This window comes from Orbicella franksi, chromosome 13 (genome assembly GCF_964199315.1).
Source record: "Orbicella franksi chromosome 13, jaOrbFran1.1, whole genome shotgun sequence".
Classification (NCBI taxonomy): domain Eukaryota; kingdom Metazoa; phylum Cnidaria; class Anthozoa; order Scleractinia; family Merulinidae; genus Orbicella; species Orbicella franksi.
In genome coordinates this window covers 21,876,258-21,896,875 of record NC_138157.1, presented here as the reverse complement: position 1 = coordinate 21,896,875, position 20,618 = coordinate 21,876,258, and the positions used below count along the sequence as shown (strand labels likewise).

General features: G+C 37.3%; 2 protein-coding genes and 1 long non-coding RNA gene across 3 annotated transcripts; 1 reads left to right on the top strand and 2 right to left on the bottom strand.

Moving 5' to 3' along the window:
* Positions 1-54: 54 nt before the first annotated feature.
* On the top strand, positions 55-2,116 carry LOC145466014 (uncharacterized). The gene is made up of 2 exons (XR_014041777.1): positions 55-1,300; positions 1,851-2,116. It is a non-coding gene; the product is annotated as an uncharacterized LOC145466014 (long non-coding RNA).
* A 418-nt stretch (positions 2,117-2,534) lies between these two features.
* On the bottom strand, positions 2,535-11,098 carry LOC145466021 (adhesion G-protein coupled receptor D1-like). The gene is made up of 12 exons (XM_081449807.1): positions 10,915-11,098; positions 10,335-10,438; positions 10,080-10,182; positions 9,641-9,794; positions 6,560-6,626; positions 5,694-5,760; positions 5,521-5,609; positions 4,817-4,943; positions 4,157-4,198; positions 3,675-3,737; positions 2,991-3,024; positions 2,535-2,894 (listed from the first exon to the last, which is right to left on the bottom strand). The coding sequence occupies exons 1-12, from the start codon at positions 10,933-10,935 to the stop codon at positions 2,590-2,592; spliced, it is 1,176 nt and encodes a 391-aa protein (XP_081305933.1). The 5' UTR covers positions 10,936-11,098; the 3' UTR covers positions 2,535-2,589.
* Positions 11,099-12,313: 1,215 nt separating this feature from the next.
* LOC145465112 (uncharacterized) lies at positions 12,314-19,687 on the bottom strand. Its single transcript, XM_081448888.1, has 15 exons — positions 19,089-19,687; positions 18,374-18,526; positions 17,829-17,906; positions 17,598-17,704; positions 16,815-17,056; positions 16,218-16,636; positions 15,838-16,005; positions 15,453-15,521; positions 14,894-15,075; positions 14,445-14,525; positions 14,038-14,155; positions 13,807-13,874; positions 13,539-13,756; positions 13,216-13,240; positions 12,314-12,686 (listed from the first exon to the last, which is right to left on the bottom strand). Exons 1-15 carry the CDS (start codon positions 19,150-19,152, stop codon positions 12,546-12,548), a joined length of 2,133 nt encoding a protein of 710 aa, XP_081305014.1. The 5' UTR covers positions 19,153-19,687; the 3' UTR covers positions 12,314-12,545.
* Positions 19,688-20,618: the final 931 nt, after the last annotated feature.

Genomic DNA, 20,618 nt, shown 5'->3' with positions numbered 1-20,618 from the left:
AGAGCCAGCAACGTTGCTTGCTGATTGGAGCGCTGCCAAAATGAAATTCGGATGATTTTAAATACTACATGTACGCCATTAATTGTTGTAGACTACTGAAGTTTTGCAAAAGAACCAGATCCATTTTAGGGTATTAATTGGTAATGAAAGGGTCTTTGCATATGGCGCAGTTGATTATCTCTTGGATCCTTCTGGCCAGTTCAGTAGAATCGAGAAGCAATTGAATATGGAACTCTTCTGATTCTTATACATAGATCAAGTACATTTGGCTGTAAGGTACTGATGCCAGTGGAAGGGGAAACAAACAGGAAAGCAAGATTAACACAAAGTTTTGATTTGAGAGGCTCTGGAGAGTACGTTTAATCTTGTTTACACATCACTGAAGAGAAGCTGGCTCCACTAGGTCCCTCTTCACGTGTCACGCAACAGTTCAGTAACCCCTGCAGAAGCAAGGTGTGCTCTAGTTTAGTATTTCACTCTCTTAAGCCAATTCAGTCCATAGTGAGCTGAGAAGTAGTGCAGACAGTTCTGCCCGTGGGGTGAAGGCCGAATTGTGAACGAGGGGACGACGTATTTTTGTTGCCGAGCCTGTGTTTGAGCCGCGTGAAAGTGTTTCAGGCGAACGAGACTTTTGGAAGGGTGAAGACAACCAGACTAAACAAACAGAGTCTAAACAAACACAGTCTAAACAAACACAGTCCTCTCGAATGGGAATTTGATGCAGCAACATGGTTGGCTTATTGTTAGTTTATTTCTACTGGTTATCAACTTGAGTGTTTATTACAAAATGTACAGCCTTTCGGAATAGTTTAGTTATTGGTAAGTTTTCAGTCTAGTTATCAAAACTTTATTTCAAAGAGACGCTTAGTCTTAGCGATGGTTCTTTCTTTCTTGATTTCTCCGGTTCGCTATATAGCAAATATTACCACGGTATGCGAAATGTTTTGAAAGGAATTACTATGCCGAGAAGATTGGTGGCAGGAATTAGTCTTGAAAAGAATTACTGATGAGGTTAACCAATTACATTTCCTTCATTTTCATTGACCTAATCTCATGAAGTGACGTCATATTAAAAGGGGCTATATCAACTGTTCCTCGAGGCTTGAACAAGTGTGTTCCTGAAAATATGTAGCACATTTCTACCATGGAGTCCTATGTCAAATCGGAACTTGAGGAAGTTCACCGAGTAAACGACGAAGGACACCGCTTGTCTCAGCTTCTCAAAGGGATTGATTTCTCTACCCAGCTGGTGTCAATTATCTTCATTTACACGGAATCGTATCGTTACCGAGAACGTCAGGTGATCTGGTTTTAACATTTTGCTATTTCTAAAAGTAGAGAATAATATAACAGCGAAAGAAGTGTTGAAACTCGTCTTGTTGTAAATACAGTAATATCAAGGTGAAAGAAATGATTTCCTTCATTGAATTTTCATTGTATTGTAAATATGGATTACGTGTAGATAGGTTAGTTTTTTTAACCTTCTTACGTTGCTCAGGCTTTGCTTCTAATTAAGCTAATTGTTTGAAGCGTATATGACATGTAAAATGAAATCAGAATGTTCGTTCAGCTTTACTCCTCATTCGCGTAACTTGATCATGCTTTTTGTAACATATTTTATTTCTTTTCCTTTTTAATGCAAATAAACTTGGTACTGAAATAAATCGTCAGCATACATTGGTTTACATTTAAGTGCTATTCATGAGATAATACGTGACTTAAAACTGATCTGCTCATTCGTCTTCGGATTTTCTGCATTTTCTTTGTATTTTCTCTATTTTTCTCTTGCTTTACTCCAAATTTTATGAACCCAGTTTAAAGTCAGTAGTTTGAATCATTTTATTATGCAGGCCTACGTCTTCCTTCAAATCTCGCAGTTCCAAAAATGGGTCCAAAGGTGTTTCGAGGCAAGTAAACTCTTTCTAACCCGTGAATTGTTCCAGTAAGTAATTATAATAGTTTATTTGCATGTTTCGCGCCCTATTTGTTGTAGAAGAATCGTTTTATGTAATTAAAAGTTAATTAATTAATTTCACAGGAAAGCTATTAAGGTTTGCGGTAGTTAAAACTAATCGAGTTACTGAAATTATTGTATAATTTATCAGGTTATATCGTTATAAGGCGTCATAGCTGGAACAGTCAGTCGATGGGTTCGAAGTCTAAGTCTGCCGGGTCCACAACCTGGACAAAAAGGTAATAAAAATACTACTTTAATGAAACGTTTATGACAACAACAACAACAGCAACGACAACGAAGATGATGATGATGGTAAAAAATGTAATGATGCAAAGAGAGTAAGAGACGACGTGACGTCTACTTGACTGTAAGAAACCATGACACGACGCCGAGGACAACGTCTATTGAAAAACGATTTTATATTTTACCTACGAATCCCGCGGTGCTCTAAACTCTAAACTTTGTTTATCGCTGTCAAAACTATCACAAAACTAAGTCTGGAACACAGCGATAAATTTGAAATAGAAATTTATAAAATTAGCGGTTGTGCTTCATGATTTCCAGACAACGCAGAATTCGGTCACTTTGAACGTTGTTGTTTTGCAGAGGACGGCAAAGAGATGTATCAAGAATTACAACACACGTGCACGGGCATTGTTCTGCTCATTAAATCTTTTGTTTAGCGACATTCCCGTTGCCGTCGTGGTTTTCTTAAGGTCCCTTGTAATTTTGTTAGCACAGACATGACCCACAATCCCCCACTTTGTTTTGCCGAATGGAACTAGAGCTATCGCTAGAAACTTAATTTTTTTGGAAAAACCTGCTACCGCGGTTAGTTTACTTGTATCACCTTCAAGATGGTAAAAAGCTAAGGGTGTTTTTATTACCTGAACTGTGTTCTCTTTTAGATCATCCGTGCCTTTCGATGGTTTCAGCACTAAAAGAAAAAGTCAATAACTTAAATTGTTAATGTCGCAGATGGAGTGAATCTCGTGTAAGCTAAATGTTACCTTTCCCATGATATAAGCCTTACTTTTAGAGTTACTCTTGATTCTATCCAAAAAGACCTGCAAAGGAAACATGACGTAATGTGAAAAGTTTATCTACTTAAGTTATTGCTGTTTATGTCTAGAATGAAGTTGATGTGAAGACTCTTTAGCTCGATTCTTCAGTATTGGGTGAGCTGAGTAACTCAATATTAACAACAGAAGCACAAGTAACAAAACCATCTCTGGGGAAAAACCTGAGGAGGAGGTAGCGGCCCGGGGGGGGGGGGGAGGGGAAGTTAATAGAGATTTAATCATCAAATAATACTCCCAGCCTTTTAGCAGTAGAAGCACACGTTTAGTAATAGCAAGAGGCCATGATCTTTATGGTCTCTTGGTCATAGCAGTCTTTACTCTCAGAGAGTTGATGTGAGATGTTGTAAGGTATTCCGAATCCGACAGTTCAGATCCGTGTTCTACTTTCACGAATTGAGATGTCTCATTTATCCACCGTACCGTCTTGTTTTACCTCTCGGTAAACGTCCAGAGTTGGCCGGCTTTATAACAAACTAATTATTATTGACCAAACCAGTTTAAGTTTATTGCCTCGTACTCGTGGATCAATGTTTGTTTTCCATCAAATGGTATCAACCAAAATAAATGAGCATCTCGTGAAAACACTTAGGCCCCACGAAGATCAATATCTGCCTTGGACTTCATTGTAAACTTACTTCTTGCGAGGAGGCAATTTTCGTAGAACGTCTTTTCTTCATCCTATTTAACGCGGCGCGAACCTGTTGACAAGACCAGAACCTCGTTACTGGACGAACAAAGTATTTTTTTAGCGCTCATGAAATAGTGCTTTAAATGTTTGCATGGCAACCTAATTCCTTGGAAAAGGATATGGCGTATTTGACCAAATCACTTCGCACTTCTAATCAGTTGTCCAGTCTTTAAGAAATTTTTTTATAACAATAATCTTATGATCCCATATATCTTCTACGGACTCTATTCTATATCCGTCGCACGAGGGTTGTTCCTAAAATAAGTCGAAGGAAGAACGACTATTCAAGGCATTGAAGCAATGATGAATTCATAAAATTACTATTAACCAGTTTATCAGGTGAAATCAAAATTCTTATAATTATTTTTTGGGGCTTATGTTTGCACACTTTTCATGCTATGTCGATAGTGAAAATGTAGTAACTGTTACCTCAGTATTGCCAACGCAATGAAAAGCAAAGATGAACAGACCCTGCAGCGAAGACGAAACAAGTAAAAAGCAGTAATAAACATTGGGTGTTAGCAATGGAATATGTAGTTAAGACTGCAAAACTGCTCCACGGTTGAAACAGTTGTACAGTCCAAATGAATCAAAATCATATTCCTTTACTTTTTCAACATATTTAATCAATATTGGTACATTCCAGAGAAAAAATAAAGCCTAATAATAATAATAAATAAATATTTATATATGTAAAGAAACTCGAAATCTGAAGAACCTTCTAGTTTAATTGCTCCTGACAAGACAGGCATCTAAGAGTTGAATTCAATGCTTCTGACGTTCCACGTGTCTTTATTGCTGTCCTTAGAAATCAGTCGCTTGATTACACCAACATAACATAACATCATATAGCGAAAGTGTTAAGCATCGAAACCCAGAAGGAACATGGAATTCATTTTATATAATTAACAGCGGTACCGATAAGGGCTCGATTCTTCATTCCTTTTTAACCCCATCATTTTCTTAACTTAGAACATGCTGAGTCAGCTTTCTTCTCGGACGTGAAACAGTCCTCAGTAGTAAACATCACAGATCAACCTTTCTTTCAATTTACTTCTGCGATATTTGCTGAATTGACACAAAACGTACCTGTAATGAGTTGACTATAGCAAACAAGTATTGAAAAACAACGGTCTTGGCGTTAACACTAAAAAGGCCAAACACCCAAGTTATGCCAAGTAAGGGCATCAGAACCAAAGCTGCCTTAACACCAGATCTGGGGCGAAAACAAAAAAACATTAGCTTGAGGAAGAGATATAGAATATGTAAGATCAGGTTTACTTAGCAGCTTTACTAGATAAACGTAGCTGTCCGTTTGCAGAGCGAACAATATACCTTTCTACGCCATCATGTGTGCAGACATTGCGGCTATCTTCGTGTACAGTACGAGAAGTTGCATAGTTAAACGATAAAAAAAATAATGACATTAAAAGTTTTCTTTTAAGAAGGCGACAGTTGATAGTATGAATTAAGAATAAGCTTGAGATCATCGACAAATTGGTTATAAATTTATAAGCGCAACTAAAATAATGAAATAAAATTGATACTCTAACAATAAAACTCAATGTAAGTATTTCCAAATACTAATTTTAAGAGGCTGTGATAGAGCAGTTTTCAATTTTTAAAACCAAACCAATTGCTTCCCAGTTAGACTACTCAGCCAGTCTAAAATTTTAGGAAAACCAGAACCAAACCAAAGTAATTGTCTGATTATTTTCGACACTCAATTGAAACCGCTCTAGGACGATAATGAAAATAAGACCACCTACAGTCACATTACAATTTATTGTCACCTCACGGAGTGTTGCTGGGCATTACATTCCGCCACTTTCGTCAAGGAAACCAGAACTTTTATTGTCATTCCAAGGATAACAAGGTTGAACTAAAGAGAAAACAATATCATTATTGCACCGTTTAAGATCAAGTTAATAAGCAAACTCTCCAAAAGGAGTCAAGGCTTACTTACCAAAATAATGGCCAGAACTGGTCCAACAAACGACCAAATAAATCCCTCGTCAAAAGACAGCCAGCACCTAAAACATTATATGACAATTTTGTGTGAAATTCAGGTCTTGTTACTTTTTTTTTTTTTTTTTTTTTAAAAAAAAGAAGAACCATGCGATCTTGCAGTTATCAAGAAAATTAATTAAGGCATGACTCTCTATATATGCAAATTAAGCCTCGCTGACTTGTTACGGCCAAAAATTCCAAAAAGTCTAAATGGCACCAGTTGATATCAACGGTCATTTAATTTAATGATAGCTCAAAAAATGTAGCAACAAAAGATCTGTGCCCGGGTTTTTATAGATATTTTATCCTTAAGGTTACATAACTTATTAACTAGTGTTATGATATCCCAAGGTTATACCGTTTTGTATAAAATCCTTGACAAGTAAGACCACCCCCTCACCTTTTTGTGAAAAAAGGGGTTCGGAAACCAGGCGCTCGTTTTTCGAAGGTCCCGAAAGGTTTTTGCACCCGAAAAGGCAGTAGTAAAATCTTAAACCTTATGATTTAAGAGCTGTTTTATTCACATATTCTTAATGTGAACAGAGGCTCCCTTCATACAAGAAGTTTCAGGCGTATACACCTCTCTGTTTTTAGATACAGATTAACTAAAAATTGCTTTACGGGCACGAAAAGGTCCCGGTGGTTTCGAGAAACGGAGCTCAGGCCTTCATTTTAGTAAGTTGTTGTTGATAGCTTTAAAGCTGGAATTGTCTTTTCTTATGTTGGACACGCTCTAACGCATGTACTTGAGGATATTTTAGCAGACGTCATACGTATGTGTTCGATGATTACACTTGAAACATCGGTTTAAGTACAACATACATGTTCCTTGCACCATATCCTTCCGTCTTGGCAATAGCGGTTATCCCAACAATAATGGCAGGAGATCCTGCATAAATGGAAAGGCGCGTCAATGAATGAAAGAATCGAATTATTCGGGGAGCAGGGGTGGCGCAGTGGTGACAGCGCTCGCCTCCCACCAATTTGGTCCGGGTTCGAAGCCTGGACCCGGTGTCATAAGTGGCTTGAGTTTGTTGTTGGTTCTCGCCCTTGCTCTGAGGGTTTTTTTCCGGGTTCTCCAGTTTTCCTCCCTCCACAAAAATCAACATTTCTAAATTCCAATTCGATCGGGAATTCGAGGACCAGGGGTTTGTCAGTTGTAAGACTGTTGTGTGTTACCCTCGTTAAACAAAGTTAATTAATTAATTAATTTTTTTTAAGACACAGCGAAGGTTCCTTCCTGTATTGCAATTCAGTGATCAGTTATTTCAAATGGAGCTGTCATGCATTCAGTAGGGGAATTGTGGTCTTTTTCTTGGTTATTATAATTAAGATTTTCCAGGGGGAAGTATAAAAATAATATCTTTTTTTTGTAAGAATTCAAACATTTTACCTTTATTTATATAAATACCTCCTACTAACCGAGTTCGAGGGCCGTTACGGACCGAGTTTTTTCCCCATCAATTTAAGGCCCAAGCGCGAAGCGCGCGAGCTATAAATTGAAGGGGAAGAACGAGGGTCCGTAACTTACAGTACGGACCGAGAAAACGAGGTTAGTAAGATATTTATTATATCTTTACTGTGTGTCTGACGGGCTCAGGAACGATTTCTATTCACGCGAAACGGCTTCAGATTTCTGACGCATTTCAAAAGCAAAACGACTCAATTTGAAATCGTTGTTAAGTGACTCTCAAGTCGTTAGCAGGTTTTAATACACAATTTCAGAAGTAAAAGAAATTTTTAAACTTTTAATTGCTAAAAAAGTACTTAGCGATAAATCACGAAACATTTTGGCAGCAAAAACAGCTTTAAATTTTAGCGGGCCGTACAGTAGATTACGGCCCGCTAAATTGACCAATCACAGCGCGCGTACTAACTTAGAGATATAATAAGTTATGGTATTGCACTGTTCTAAAATTTCTAATGGTACAAAAACATTTCAAGCAATGGCAATGTCTTCAAAATGTGTTATGCATCACTCTTTCTGTCCGAAACATCTCTATAAAATACATTTTTACCACCATTTTGATATTTTTTCTGGTAGATATGGGATTAAATTGACTACATCCTTGTGGACGGTCGGGTGGGGGAGGGAGGGGCTCAAAAAGGCTCAGCTGCTTCACGTCTGCAGGGATGAATAGAGTCACGTAAGGTTTCGATAATTATACTTTTACTGCAGTGTTTCTGCCAGAGCGCGCCATTGCGGGAATCCCGCGTTACAATCACAGATGGCCCCCAGAAAAACGAAAAAGGGGCCAATTTAGCCCTTTCCTTTTACAAGACTGCAGGCTTAACACAGGCATAATATTTTAAAACCCATCCCAGGGCTCGAAATTGTGATCGATATGATCGCCAATGCAACAAGCAGTTCATCCTTGGCGACCAAAAATTCTGGTTTAGTCGCCATATTACGGCATAATGGCGACTACATTTCTCTGTGTTGACGATCAGTAACGGTTATTTTGTCACACATTTTGTCCTTCTAGAAAAATCATATTTAAAGATCTTTGCTTCTAAAACATTCAACATAAGAAAAGAAGTCAATCCGTCCTTTTGCGTTGCTGTATTGATTCTCTCATATCGGAAAACTTTCGAATGGCTGACCGTGTTTGAAATCGCCCTATAATGCGTTACAAGCCGTTGATCATTGACTACGTCATGTATGCCTAAGAATTGTTTTCTTGTAATACACGGATCCTTCATACTAGTATCTGATTCAAAAGAAACTTAATTGAGTAGAAACCCTTCAAAAAGCACTTACTATTAAATTTTATCATAGATCTTAATAAACTGCCTTATTTTCCTTGGTTCCCTGACGCATTTTTTCCTTCTGTAGCTTTCAATTTAGTGGCCCCTTTCCTAAAAAATTGGCCCCTAAAAAGGATCTTCAGGGACCACTTTGGCCCTCAAGTAAAATTTTCTGGCTGAAACACTGAAATTTACTACATGTTTGCAGTCTCCCAGTGTACTGCCAAACTAGAACGCAACCTCTGGGAACATGTTCAAGATCATTAGTTGGACTTTCCCTACCAATTTGTGGATTTCACAATCCTTGTGCAGGAAAACTTAGAGCTTGAAAAATATATCGCGATCTCAGCCAACAAATACAGTCCCTTCCTTAAGAAATGGTCTTGCCTTGTTTAAAAATTATTTGTTTCAAATAATTCTAATCTAGTCATCAAGGCCGATAAACCAACAACTTTTGGTCCAAGAACATCAATGGTGTTACGTTTTCCCGTATTACAAGAAAAGCGAAGGAAAACCCGCATGGCTTTCCGCCCTTTTTTATTTCTCACTATCTCTCTTTTTGTTTGCTTGTTTGTTTTTCCTTCTTTTTCTATTATTAGGTAAGTGCGTTTGTTTAATCAGCAGTATGGTAAGTAATTTTTAGTGTTTTTCCGTTGGTAGTAGTTGAAAAGTAAGGAAGCAGTCTAGCATAATTAACTGCGTTGTAGAAAATAAAATGTAGCCTATATGTACCTTATGTGTTAATGCAATTTATCTATTATAAAAAAGAGCATTGTAAGTAAGCCAACTGTAATTTAATTAGTGTGATTGTATGGTAATATATTTTATTGTAACTAGTGAATGTATAAATGGTGTAAGTATAGGTAGTGTAAGTAGGAAGTACAGTGTAAGCGTAAATGTAAGTATAATATTAGTGCTGTAAGTAGTGTAAGTGTTCGTCCTGTAAATAAAATTGAATTTTAACAAAAAAGAAAAATTGGAGATGATGAATTCATATTCTGAAACTTACATGTCAGTTTAGATGTACATATAAACGTATTCTGGAGAAAATTCTCAACTATTTTGTTAAAAAAAAAAGAAACAAACAAAAAAACAAGAAATGCGGAATTCACATTAAATGAAAATTTTACTGTCTCTAACTTGTGGCCTACTCACCCCAGCAAAAGATGACGTAGTAGATCATTTTTATTCTTTCGAGGTTAAAGACAGTGACGATCTTAAAGTAAAGATGCAATCCTTCTGCACTCATCCAGGTGAAGCTGGTAGTGTACAAGAAATGAAGTAGAACAGCTACTAATTTGCATAACCACTGCAAGACACAAACATTTGAAACAAAGATCACTCTAGCCTCGTAGACTGTGGTGACCACGGACACAGAACGTTGACAGTACATCCATTTAACTCAGATCTCCGAGGTAGTAAGCTTTCAAGATCACAAAATAAAAAGGTAATCGTTTTCACTGCAGAAAATAATATCTGATCTGATGCCTTATGAAGTATCATAAAAGAACTTTAGAAGAGCTGTGTTTCAAACTTCATAAATTAAGTCAATCTGTTTACGGAAGTGAGATTATACTATGCAGTACATCCTCACCTGTTTTTCTGTTGCCGTGATACCAGTAAGAAATACAACTTGAGCCATCGCCAAGGCGATGCATAAGTGAAGATGAATTTGATACTTGATGTCAGTCAAAGATCTAGTTGAAGTGAAGAATTTTTTCAGAAACTCGTGGTTAGAATCTTTGAAATACACTTTCAGTGTACCCTAGTATAACATTTGAGAGGAAAAAAGTCATTTATCGGCCTATTTAAAAATAGCAAAACTAATTTTAAAAAACCTTGTACAAACCTCAGACTTAAAAATATTATTATAGTAGCCGTTAGAGCAATAAATGATATTCCACAACCAATGTAAGTTATAATCTCCAAAGCAAGCTGATCTTCAGGTGAAACCTAGGAAATAGAACTTATTGAGAAGATTTCTAGAAGACATTATTCAAATGACTATTTGAAATAGTTATGCTGTCCATTAATTAATAGAAGTGGCTTTAGAGCTAAAATATAAAAGGTTGTTACAGTCCACATATTAACCAAGAAAATAGCTAAGTAATGCATCTCGTTTATTACTTGATTTGCAAATTTCTTATATTGCGCAACCGTCCTGAGCAAATAAGGCATCTGTATCCATATAAGAATGGTTCTAAACAACGTTAATCTAAAGCAGAACCAACACACTTTGCCTCTTTTTTTAAAAAATTTTACAGAACACGGTATTCAAAATATTCAAAATGTTTGATTATTCTCGGATCCCATAGTATAACCTCAGCTGGACTTACGTAAAAACGAAAATGAAATTTTAATCAATCTTATCGCATGCCCCTATGTATGTCAATGATATTAAGACTTGTCAGCGACAAATAGCTACTCACATGTACGTCAGTTAAATGCATTAACACAGCAAAGCTGGTTAAATGATTTGTCGAACACACAGTCTGCTTGCTGTCACTCACAATTATGGAAGCCCCGTTGGATAACCATTCTTTTTCACTAGGAGAAAATAATGTTGTTTATGTCACCTTTTAACAGAATATTAAATTACTATCTTTATTGAGTGTCCCGGGTAGAAACGTCAACTAAACAGATAGAAAGTATAATGGATATACAGTTATAATGGATTGGTATTTAGTACTGGACTGTTATTTTCATTTTATTTTTGTAATTTTTTTATTTATTTTGCTAAATTTTGTTTACAACACATTACAATTTCATGCCTAAAGATAAGCTACATACAATAAACTTTTAGAATACATTACTTGCCTAAGAAAACACACTTACAGTACATACCTATACAATAAACTACTTACAATAACTACAATAACTTGCTTATAGTACGCTAATTACAATTCATTACTTACGATACGTTACATACAATAAACTAATAACTGTATTCATGTAATACTTAGAGTAAACTAATAACTGTTCATTACCTATAAGAAACTACTTACGGTAAAATTCTTATTTTCTTTCTTTTATTTAGGAGTAGTTAGTTGTTGTAAACATACAGTGACTCTATAAGTTTTAGTTATATTTTCACCTGGCATGAATGACAAAAATTGATTCTGGCGTACACCCTAAACTCGTTTGAAATTAATTACTCACGATCTTTGTTCAGTGTATTCGATTTAATCAAAATATAATGAAGCATGCCTACCCAGGTAAAGGTTTCCAGTAACCACAGCGTGGATCTATTCCATTTTGTTTCTGTTAAAAGATTTAACACAGATGTAAAAAAAACAATTATAGTTTTGACTTTTCTCATAAACAGGACTGTTGGCAAGAATTTGCGTAAACAATGCAGAATTAATTAGTAATATACAAATAAATAGTAAATTTATAAGTTAATCCGTAAATATATTTTGTAAAAATGAGTTAATTGTAATGATTTCTAATAGGCCACGTTCGATATATCAATATTTTACCATGGCTCCGGGGCTTTTGGGTAAAAATTGTAACTTTTTAAAGTTTCTTTTGTCTCTCAATTCCCAAAAGAGACTTGGATACAAAGAAAACACCACCAAATATAGAAATTTGGCCTGAAAGCCTCGGAGCCATGTTAGAATATTGGTATCTCAAACGTGGCCCATTGTAGTATAATTTGCCAGCCAGGTTTGTGTGACAAAAGCTATAAATACAAACCTTATTTCCAAATGTCATAAAAGCTTCTTTCTTTAGCGAGTGGACTGGTCTTCCATCAAAAAATGCAATGACTGAGATTATTTCTGAATTGAGAACTTCTTCCGCTGAACCCTCTCTATATCGGTTAAAAAAAAAATAGAAATAAAGAAACTTTTAGCTTTATTCGTAATATTTTAAAATATCTATTAATCAGGAGAAAATATTTTTGGCCTGGAAATGGGATCTTAAAGCACTACTGTAGTAAAGCCTTATACTGTGTTTTATCTGCACAATAGTCCATCTCTTCCACGCTTCATTCTTATCAGTACTGTACCTTTGTATTTTGATGAGATGGAAAGTCCCTGCATTATTCGGGACTGATAAATCAGAAAAAGAAAGCATACACATACCTGTCAGTTGAAGATGTTAACTTGTTTGTGAAATGAGACATGAGGTTTTTGTAAATAACCACGCTCACAGCAAGCCGACCTGAAGGTTGAGTATTACTAGTGTTAAAAACTGTTCTCTAGTAGGAATTAAGAGCAACAGCATACACAATGCAAATGACGACATTCCGTCTCCAAAAATTGAATGGGCTTGTCGGCTCTCGCCTCCAAAGTTGCTAAGCAACAAAAATATTCATGACCACTTGCGTTGTGTTTAGATGGATAATGCATGAAACTCTTTTTATATTACAACGAAGTTGTGTAACAAGAAATTATTTACTCCCGACTGAAAAGGCAGCCCTTAGATTGCACAGAGATATCGAAGTTGGCAGAAATTAGACAGTGGCCGACCCAGACTTTGAGCTAAGGGGGGGGGGGGGGGGGGCGTTTTTGTTTTACTTGCCCTGCCGGCTCTTCTTCCTTCAGTCATTTCTTCTTTTTTCATCCAAAATAAGGGGGGGCCCGGGGGGCCCGGGCTCCTCCCCTAGATCCGCCACTGTTAGAACTAAGAGATAAATGACATCCATAGGATGGTGGTGGCGAGCAGTAAAGTGGAAAACCCGAACTGTCAAATTACAAGCCACGGACAGCTGTTTTGTTTTCTCAGGCCCTGGCATCAAGACGGCGTAAATGACTGTTAAGAACAGTTCATGCAAAGAAGCCGTTAGCCTGACCATCGAGTTGTTCTGTCAGCTTCGCTTGTGCCGCTTAAATGGCATTTCATAAAAAAAAAGAATGTAAGAAGAGGATTCTTTCCAAGCTTTAGATGTAATTGTCAGTGCATAATGTGGAAATGTTGTTTATTTCTTTGTCACATTATCATTATCAAAAAAAAAAAAACGATTCTACCGGGGGAAAATAATTACATTCTTGGTTCGAGAGCGCGGCAATCATCTATTTGGATCTTATGTACAATGCTATAAAATGTGTGCTAAATAAATGGACTCTCACCTCCGTGTGTATCCTTACCCGTGTCGCCAGAAAAGCCGCTTGCTTGAAAGGTTATTGAGGCAGTTGACCGAACGTGTTTATTAGGATCAGGAATCGTTAAACTGCCGCTTGAATTGATGTAATTTACAGTGGTGATCATGTCTACAAGAAAAATCCATAAATCAGCTACGGATGAAAGGTTATTATACCCTAACTGATGCTAGGGATACCGGCAGCAGGTCATATCGGTTTTTTGTACAATCAGCCTACGATCAGGTTTTTCTTAGAGGAAGAAATCAAGAAGAAATCATTGTTAAGATAACGTGAAAAATGTCTTTCTAATGCCCAGTATTTTGTAAAGCCTTTTATTCTTTGTAATCGACCTAGCTTGCACTGCTAACAGTGCAAGTAGCAAACATGTTCATAAAAAAAAAATATGGTTTACAAACACGTTCATAGGTAAAGATGTTCACATATAAAACGCTATCTTAGTCTAATAACGGTGATCTGTAATCTTACCTATATTTTTCTTGCGCAGCAAAATGCTTTGATTAGTTGTAGAGGTAGAATTCAAAGCTAAGGATGATGTTTTCTCCAGAGCTTCGACAAGGTTCATGATCTATAAGCCCGCAACAGAATAATAAATCAACATTGAAAACTTATCTGAGTACGTCTGACAACCACAGTTACGTTAGTTATGAAAGTTATAATTGTACTATTTCTTGAGACAAAGTGTTAAAAAAAGCCTTCTTCTTTGCTAACGCGTAGAACTGAAGTTGGAAATGATAGTACTAAGAAAAAATTTTCTGAGTATAGTCACCGGTGAGTCTTGCTCTTTGTAATGCAATGAACAGTGACAACGATTTTAAACAAAGCTGGCAAAGATAAATCAAGGTTTAAGTTATCACCATTCCACTCTTGTGCCATGCAGAAGCATCTCTGTCATCCAAGAGTTCATCAACAGTGGTCATTAAAGTGGAGATCTGATTCTAAAAAGTCAATGTCAAAAGTGATCGAAAATTAAAGGAAGAACATTAACGTAGTGGGAACTCAAGCAGGATCTTAGCAGTTAACGGGAATTTTGTTTCAAGGTCTAACACATCTGGACATAATTTATTTCATTAGTATGCCAATTTCATGACAATTTCAATTTAAAAAAAGCTTCATTTTTATTAATAAAGGTGAAACAAAATAGGCCACTGCCAACGTGTATTAAGAAAACACCGTTTCGCTACAAGAACAAGCAACTCAAAAATTTTCTTAATTACAAGGGCTTCGATACAATCTTTCCATGTGACTTGTTGGCAAAACACATTTCGTGCTTTGGTTCGACTTTTTGATTTCATCTTGAGTTTACCTGTAGCTCAGACTTGTTGACAGGCAATCCCTCCGACATCATCAGCGTATTCAGCTCTTCGACCAACGAAATGCTGATGTTGATAATTTCTGTTGTTAGATTTCCTACAATTGTTAATCCCTGAAACGATTCCACGAACTCTGTTATGCCTGCACCCTCACCAGAGACGTTGCTTTTATTCTAATATAAATAGAAAAGTGCTATGAATATTATAACAAATACGAGATTATGCATCTTCCTAAAACGTGACTGGAAGTTTATAGTGGTTCATTGATTAGTTTATTAATTAGAGTTCATGCAATGCGATTGGAATTCTCTTACTTAATTAACTCTTTTCGCCCTTTAAGACATCAAATATGATTAATAAGTTATAAAGACCTCTTAAGATAGCCATGCTGTAGATTAAAAAAAATACTCACAACAATAGATTTAGTGCAATAAAAGATAAATCCAGATTTGCAGGAGGGATCATATAATCCGAGTAGTATAAAAACAGTTAGGGCATTGCTTGAGGAAACCGGCGAAACGAAAACAGCGCTATAAAGGAAACGCAAACTTGCCTTGAATAACTTCACTCGATCAAGAAGTTGGCGTAAATTCTCAGGATTTTCTTTTTCTAAAGGTGGACCTATAACATTTAGACATACATAACCTTTATTACAAAAGGAAAGTGAACAACTGAAGTTGTAGCCCAGGGTGAAGTCTTCATGTATATATGTTGGTGTAGTTTGCGCGAACAAGATTTGAAATCGTGGCTTTAGGTTTTTAAAAGACTTATGTCAACTACACAAAGTTTGTGAAAGTTATTATCACTATATTGCTGTAAAATATTCGCTGAATGAAATGCAAGATTTCTTATAAATAACGAATACAAGAAAGTGTTGTGTTTGGTCATGGCCTCCACTAATTAGAAAGGTGAGATTAGCATAGTTCTATCTACCTACCTCTTGTGCTTGACACTGTAACATGTGGATGATGCAGTAATGGACTGCTTACTTCACGAGCTGGAGAAAACTGTTGCGAGTGGACCCCTGAACTTTGTGGTACATAGCTCGTGGCCATGTTTAATGTTGCACTATTGAAAGGCGGCGTTGATGTCGGAATCAGTAACACTGTTGGGGTAGTAATATCAGCTGTTGAAATCGTTGTTTTGAGTTACTTTAAGACTTATACACGATCAAAAACGCACGTGTGAAAGTTACCATCCAAATAAATGCAGGATTTGTTATAAGGAATGAGAGAAAGTGTCGTGGTTTCTCTCGGCGACGAAGGATTAGAACAGTGAGTTTACTTCGTCAAGACTAGCTTTGTTTCATCTACCTACCTTCAGTGTCTGAGAATGTAGCATGTGGATTATGCAGTAATGGACTGCTTACTTTACGAGTTGGAGAAAGCTGTTGTGAGCTGGGGACCCCTGGACTTTGTTGTACAAAGCTTGTTGTCATGTTTAATGTTGCTCCGTAGTAAGATGGCATCGATGTGGGAATCAGTAATACTGTTGAAGTAGCGGTATCACCTACTTCTCTTCGAGAAGTAGGTGCAGGCAATTGGCTCTTGAGTGCGCTTTGCTGGATGGTTGCCATGGTAGAAGAGGGCAGTATTCTTATTGAAAAATGACTTTGGTCCCAGGAGAACGATGCGTTAGGGAATGTGTTAAACGTTCCGTCTTTGACACCTACAAATGAAAGGTACGTATTGGACTTATTTCTTTCTGAGTAGCCGATGGGACTGATGAATATGAAACAGCAGAAAAAATGTTAACTTGAATAACAGCACTAGAAATAGATTTTGAAAGATTTGACCCTCTTCGATGTTTTGTCCTAGTCACAGAAGTCACCAAAATCGAATGGAAACATCTTTAGATCGGCCAGCAATGAACTGTGTTAACCTCTATAATTCTTATTCGGGGTAATTCGGTTACAAATCTTTTTCTTGTGTAGTGCTACTTTTCTCACCCTTTATGTACAGAAATCCATTCTCTGGTGGGTCTCTGTGCCCACCGCTTTGACCGCCTAAACTGATGACGTGACGGGCCATAAAACCAGATCTTGATATGATTTGGACAATCCCTCCACTTCCACCACCGGCCTTACAGTTGCTGAGATTTCCACATGATTCTTTATTTCCCTTGACAGATATCCTTGCTCCTTGTGAGATATTAACCTGTTAAAAGACCGACTCGCTTATCAGCATGTTCTATTGGAAATCTGCGGATCTGCGAGTCTTCCGTTAGTGTCTTTTCTCTGATAGAGTACGACCGCATCTTGGATGGAACAACTTTTCATGATTTTCGAGTTACAAAAAAAGTTTAAAAATAGAGGAACCGTAGCCAGGACAGAATATATTTAAAATTTATAAAAAACGTTCACTGAATATAAAGTAAAAACTTTGGAGCTTTCGGCTAGGTTTGGGACCGTGACCATTTAAGAGTCTCTACTAAACACGCTGAAGTTATTGCCCTACTCACCCTTGTTTCCCACGAGCGATAGTCAGCTCGACGCGCCTACAGGGAATCATGGTAGCCGTACTCGTCAAAACCAACATCCAGTCCAAGATGACGAATACAACTACCAGGATTATATTCCCTGCAGGGACGTCTCATACAAGAAATTGACTATTGATAAACAAAGCGATATAGTTTAGATCATTAGCTGGTTATGAGTATATCACGTATAACGACCTCACAATACGTTTGCGTTCTTACCCTTTCAGCCAGAAGTCTTATTAAACCTCCTGAATTCCCTGCGGTCATCTCGTTGCTGTTTAATGCATTGTTTGGCCTTGGTAGAGCATTTGCATCTATAGTACCACCTGATGCGAGAGGAAAGATCTAAGACTAAAAGATGCTGTGTTCAAGGAACACAGAACAGGTAACATATATTGTACGAATTGAGATTAATTAAGCATTGTGTTGAAATAGCTAGCGCGTACTTACGTATCTCTATTTTCCCACTCGCTTCTAGTTCCATTGCTGCTCCCCCTACACCAGGTAGTTTTGATCCCCTAAAAGCTCCTTGAGACAATAGGAAATGAATGAATGAATGAATGAATAAAGGAGAGATACGAAAACTTAACTTTTAATTCACTGACGAAAAATTTAGAAAAGTCTATGCCCATTTAGGCGATATTTCACTCCTGTCAAAATGTTGCCTCTTATGCAACTTCGATAATGATTCATCTGCGATGGATCTATAGTATGTCCCATTAAAATTAAGAACGGAAATAAAACGGTTCCTTGTTAGGGAAAGAGCGGGCCATTTTCGGACGTTGTTTGTGGAAGGCAAACTAGAAACGTATGCCGTGACAACTAGTGATTATTCGATACTATGTGGCAACTATGTAATGCAGAAATGTTGTCAGATCTACCAAGTGGTGGTCATCCGGTCTGCAATGAGACAGGAATGCTAAATAACGGTTAATAACGAACACGATTATTGCGCATAAAGCCGAGGACCGACGAGGTGAGACCCTCATTTATACCTGTGCTTCCACCCAGATAGAGGTCTGTATCAGTAAGACCATATGAATTGCCATTAGATAGGCTGCTGTCTCCTCCTCCATGACCACCATGCCCAGCCCCTCCAAACTCTCCATTGACACGAATACCTCGACCAGGTCCACCATAAGGAAATCCTGCATGACAAGTTAATATGGCCTGAATTATCAGAAAGCGATGAATTGCGAGCAAACTTCCCCGTGCCCTAGAAGATCATTGAAACCTCTTCAAAATAGTTAACGCTCCTTCTGTTTCTAAAGTAATTTGGTGCCCGGCCAATAGCTGAATGGGAAAATTAGAATCAAAAGGTCAGACTACATGTAGAAGAATTCCGTGTATCCTTTTAGAAAAGAAGGCAAAAAGGAGGTAGGGTTTTTCTTTCAGCCTTCCCCCGTTGGCAGTCAGAGAGGAAACCGTACTTCACAGAATGCGTTAAATTTAATATATTGATTTGAGTGAGTGATGAAATCATCCAACCTGTTGTGTTACCAAATATTACTCACTGGCAAATTCTTCTTGTATACAACGGCAACGTTGATTTTAGTACTTCAAAACATTAAAAGAACAAACGAAGTCTTTTTCCAACCAGTGATATCAACAAATATGCTGGACAATTTTGGATCTGTCACTTTTAAAATAAAGATACGACAATGCTACGTAGGTATTTACAAAGACAACAAAAAACGTTTGTGTACTGACCATTTCCGCCACTTTTTGCGACGAAACCTCCAACAAATCTTTGATCTCCGTAACGTGGGTGCATGGCGTTTGGTTCAATTTGCAGCTTTCCGTTTGTCTCTATAGAAATGTTCTCTCCAACTAGCGAGAGAGCGTTAGTTCCTGTGAGCCGAATATGACTTCGTATATTAATGTTGCTCTCAAACTTGAAGCGAGCGACCTGATATTTCCAAACTGATCCATTGTGGATGAATTCACGTTCGATTGAGCAGCCAACATAATTTTTCACGAGGCTTCCTTGGGAACTACCTGAAGTTACCTTGATAGACGGGGTCCTTGTTTTGTTTCCTGTATCGATCGTTAAATGTTCGAATACTGGATTGTAGCTGAAAATTCCTAGTGAATAGAATATAGAGTCGATCAAAAGAATCGGCTTAAGAGGTATTACTTAGCGTGCCCGTATCTTGTCGTGTAATCAGTAATTAACACATAAAGAAGCCTCGACTGTAGTGGGGAGAAACACTCGACTACGTCTCGTGTTTCCTCTTACTCTACCGCTTCCTGCGTGCTTTACAAGAGAGCAGAGCACACCTTTCTCTGTTTTATAATAAAGAATCCATTTTTTCCCCACACATTAAGCTAATATTTTCAAACCAAACTTTATTTTGGATCACGGAGAACGTTTAATTCGGGTCGAATTTGTAAAAAACAATCCGAAGCAAAAATTTGAAATGCAACTTACCGTGCATCTGTTCTCTGATAAAGCACGCTGTTTCAGCCAATCAGAGCGCGCGTTATATGGAAACGTGATTATGATTTGTGATATAAAAGCACAGTTTCTACTGTAAGGACCATTGTTACTCCAGAGGTGATCTGTTAAGATTTTAAAATAAACACCGAACACTCTGAATCCTTGATTATAAGCACAAAGTGTATGATTATACATGTATGGTTGTCACACGACACTAGAGTATATATAGGGCGCTTTTGGGAGGCAGCGTGGCCGAGTGGTTTAGGGCGCTGGATTTGAAATCTGGAGGTCCCTGGTTCAAATCCTTCACCCTACTGCTATCTGGATTTGTTCTCGGTAGTCCCGAGCTCAACTCCTCGACTGCGTTGTGTAAATAGCCAACTGGTCAGCCTCCCACCAGTTGGGATTCTTAATAGTTTATTTTCTATTTGCAATATTTGGTTGCTTATTACAGTGTCCCCAATTAGCACAATAGTGCTAAATACATTCGACACTTAAATAAAGTTATTATTATTATATTATTATTATTATTATTATTATTATTCGACCAAAAATTCCGAAATTTTCGAAACGGGGACAAATGGTAGGGAAATTTCCTGGGATAGGTTCCAGAAAATCCGGAAATTGTTGAATTTGCGAAAAGCGAACCATTCAACCAAAAATTCTGGAAATTCCGAGATGAAAATCAAATGGAACAGAAATTTCCAGGAAAAAAATGTTCGAAAATTTGGGTATACCTCACGAGGTTGTCCTCTTTTTCGGAAATTGTGCAGATTCGCAATTTCCCTATTTAGCGCTCA

Excerpts from the sequence above, each read along its gene's own strand:
- LOC145465112 (XM_081448888.1), bottom strand. The coding sequence starts at position 19,152 with ATGCACCCACGTTACGGAGATCAAAGATTTGTTGGAGGTTTCGTCGCA. Across the intron at positions 15,522-15,837 it reads TACAGTGTCAAGCACAAGAG|GTCCACCTTTAGAAAAAGAA; the intron begins GTAGGTAGATAG and ends TAAATGTTATAG. Across the intron at positions 14,156-14,444 it reads CATGGCACAAGAGTGGAATG|ATCATGAACCTTGTCGAAGC; the intron begins GTGATAACTTAA and ends GCGGGCTTATAG.
- LOC145466021 (XM_081449807.1), bottom strand. The coding sequence starts at position 10,935 with ATGCATTTAACTGACGTACAT. Across the intron at positions 10,439-10,914 it reads TGCATTTAACTGACGTACAT|GTTTCACCTGAAGATCAGCT; the intron begins GTGAGTAGCTAT and ends TCTATTTCCTAG. Across the intron at positions 3,738-4,156 it reads ATTGCGTTGGCAATACTGAG|GTTCGCGCCGCGTTAAATAG; the intron begins GTAACAGTTACT and ends TCTTGTCAACAG.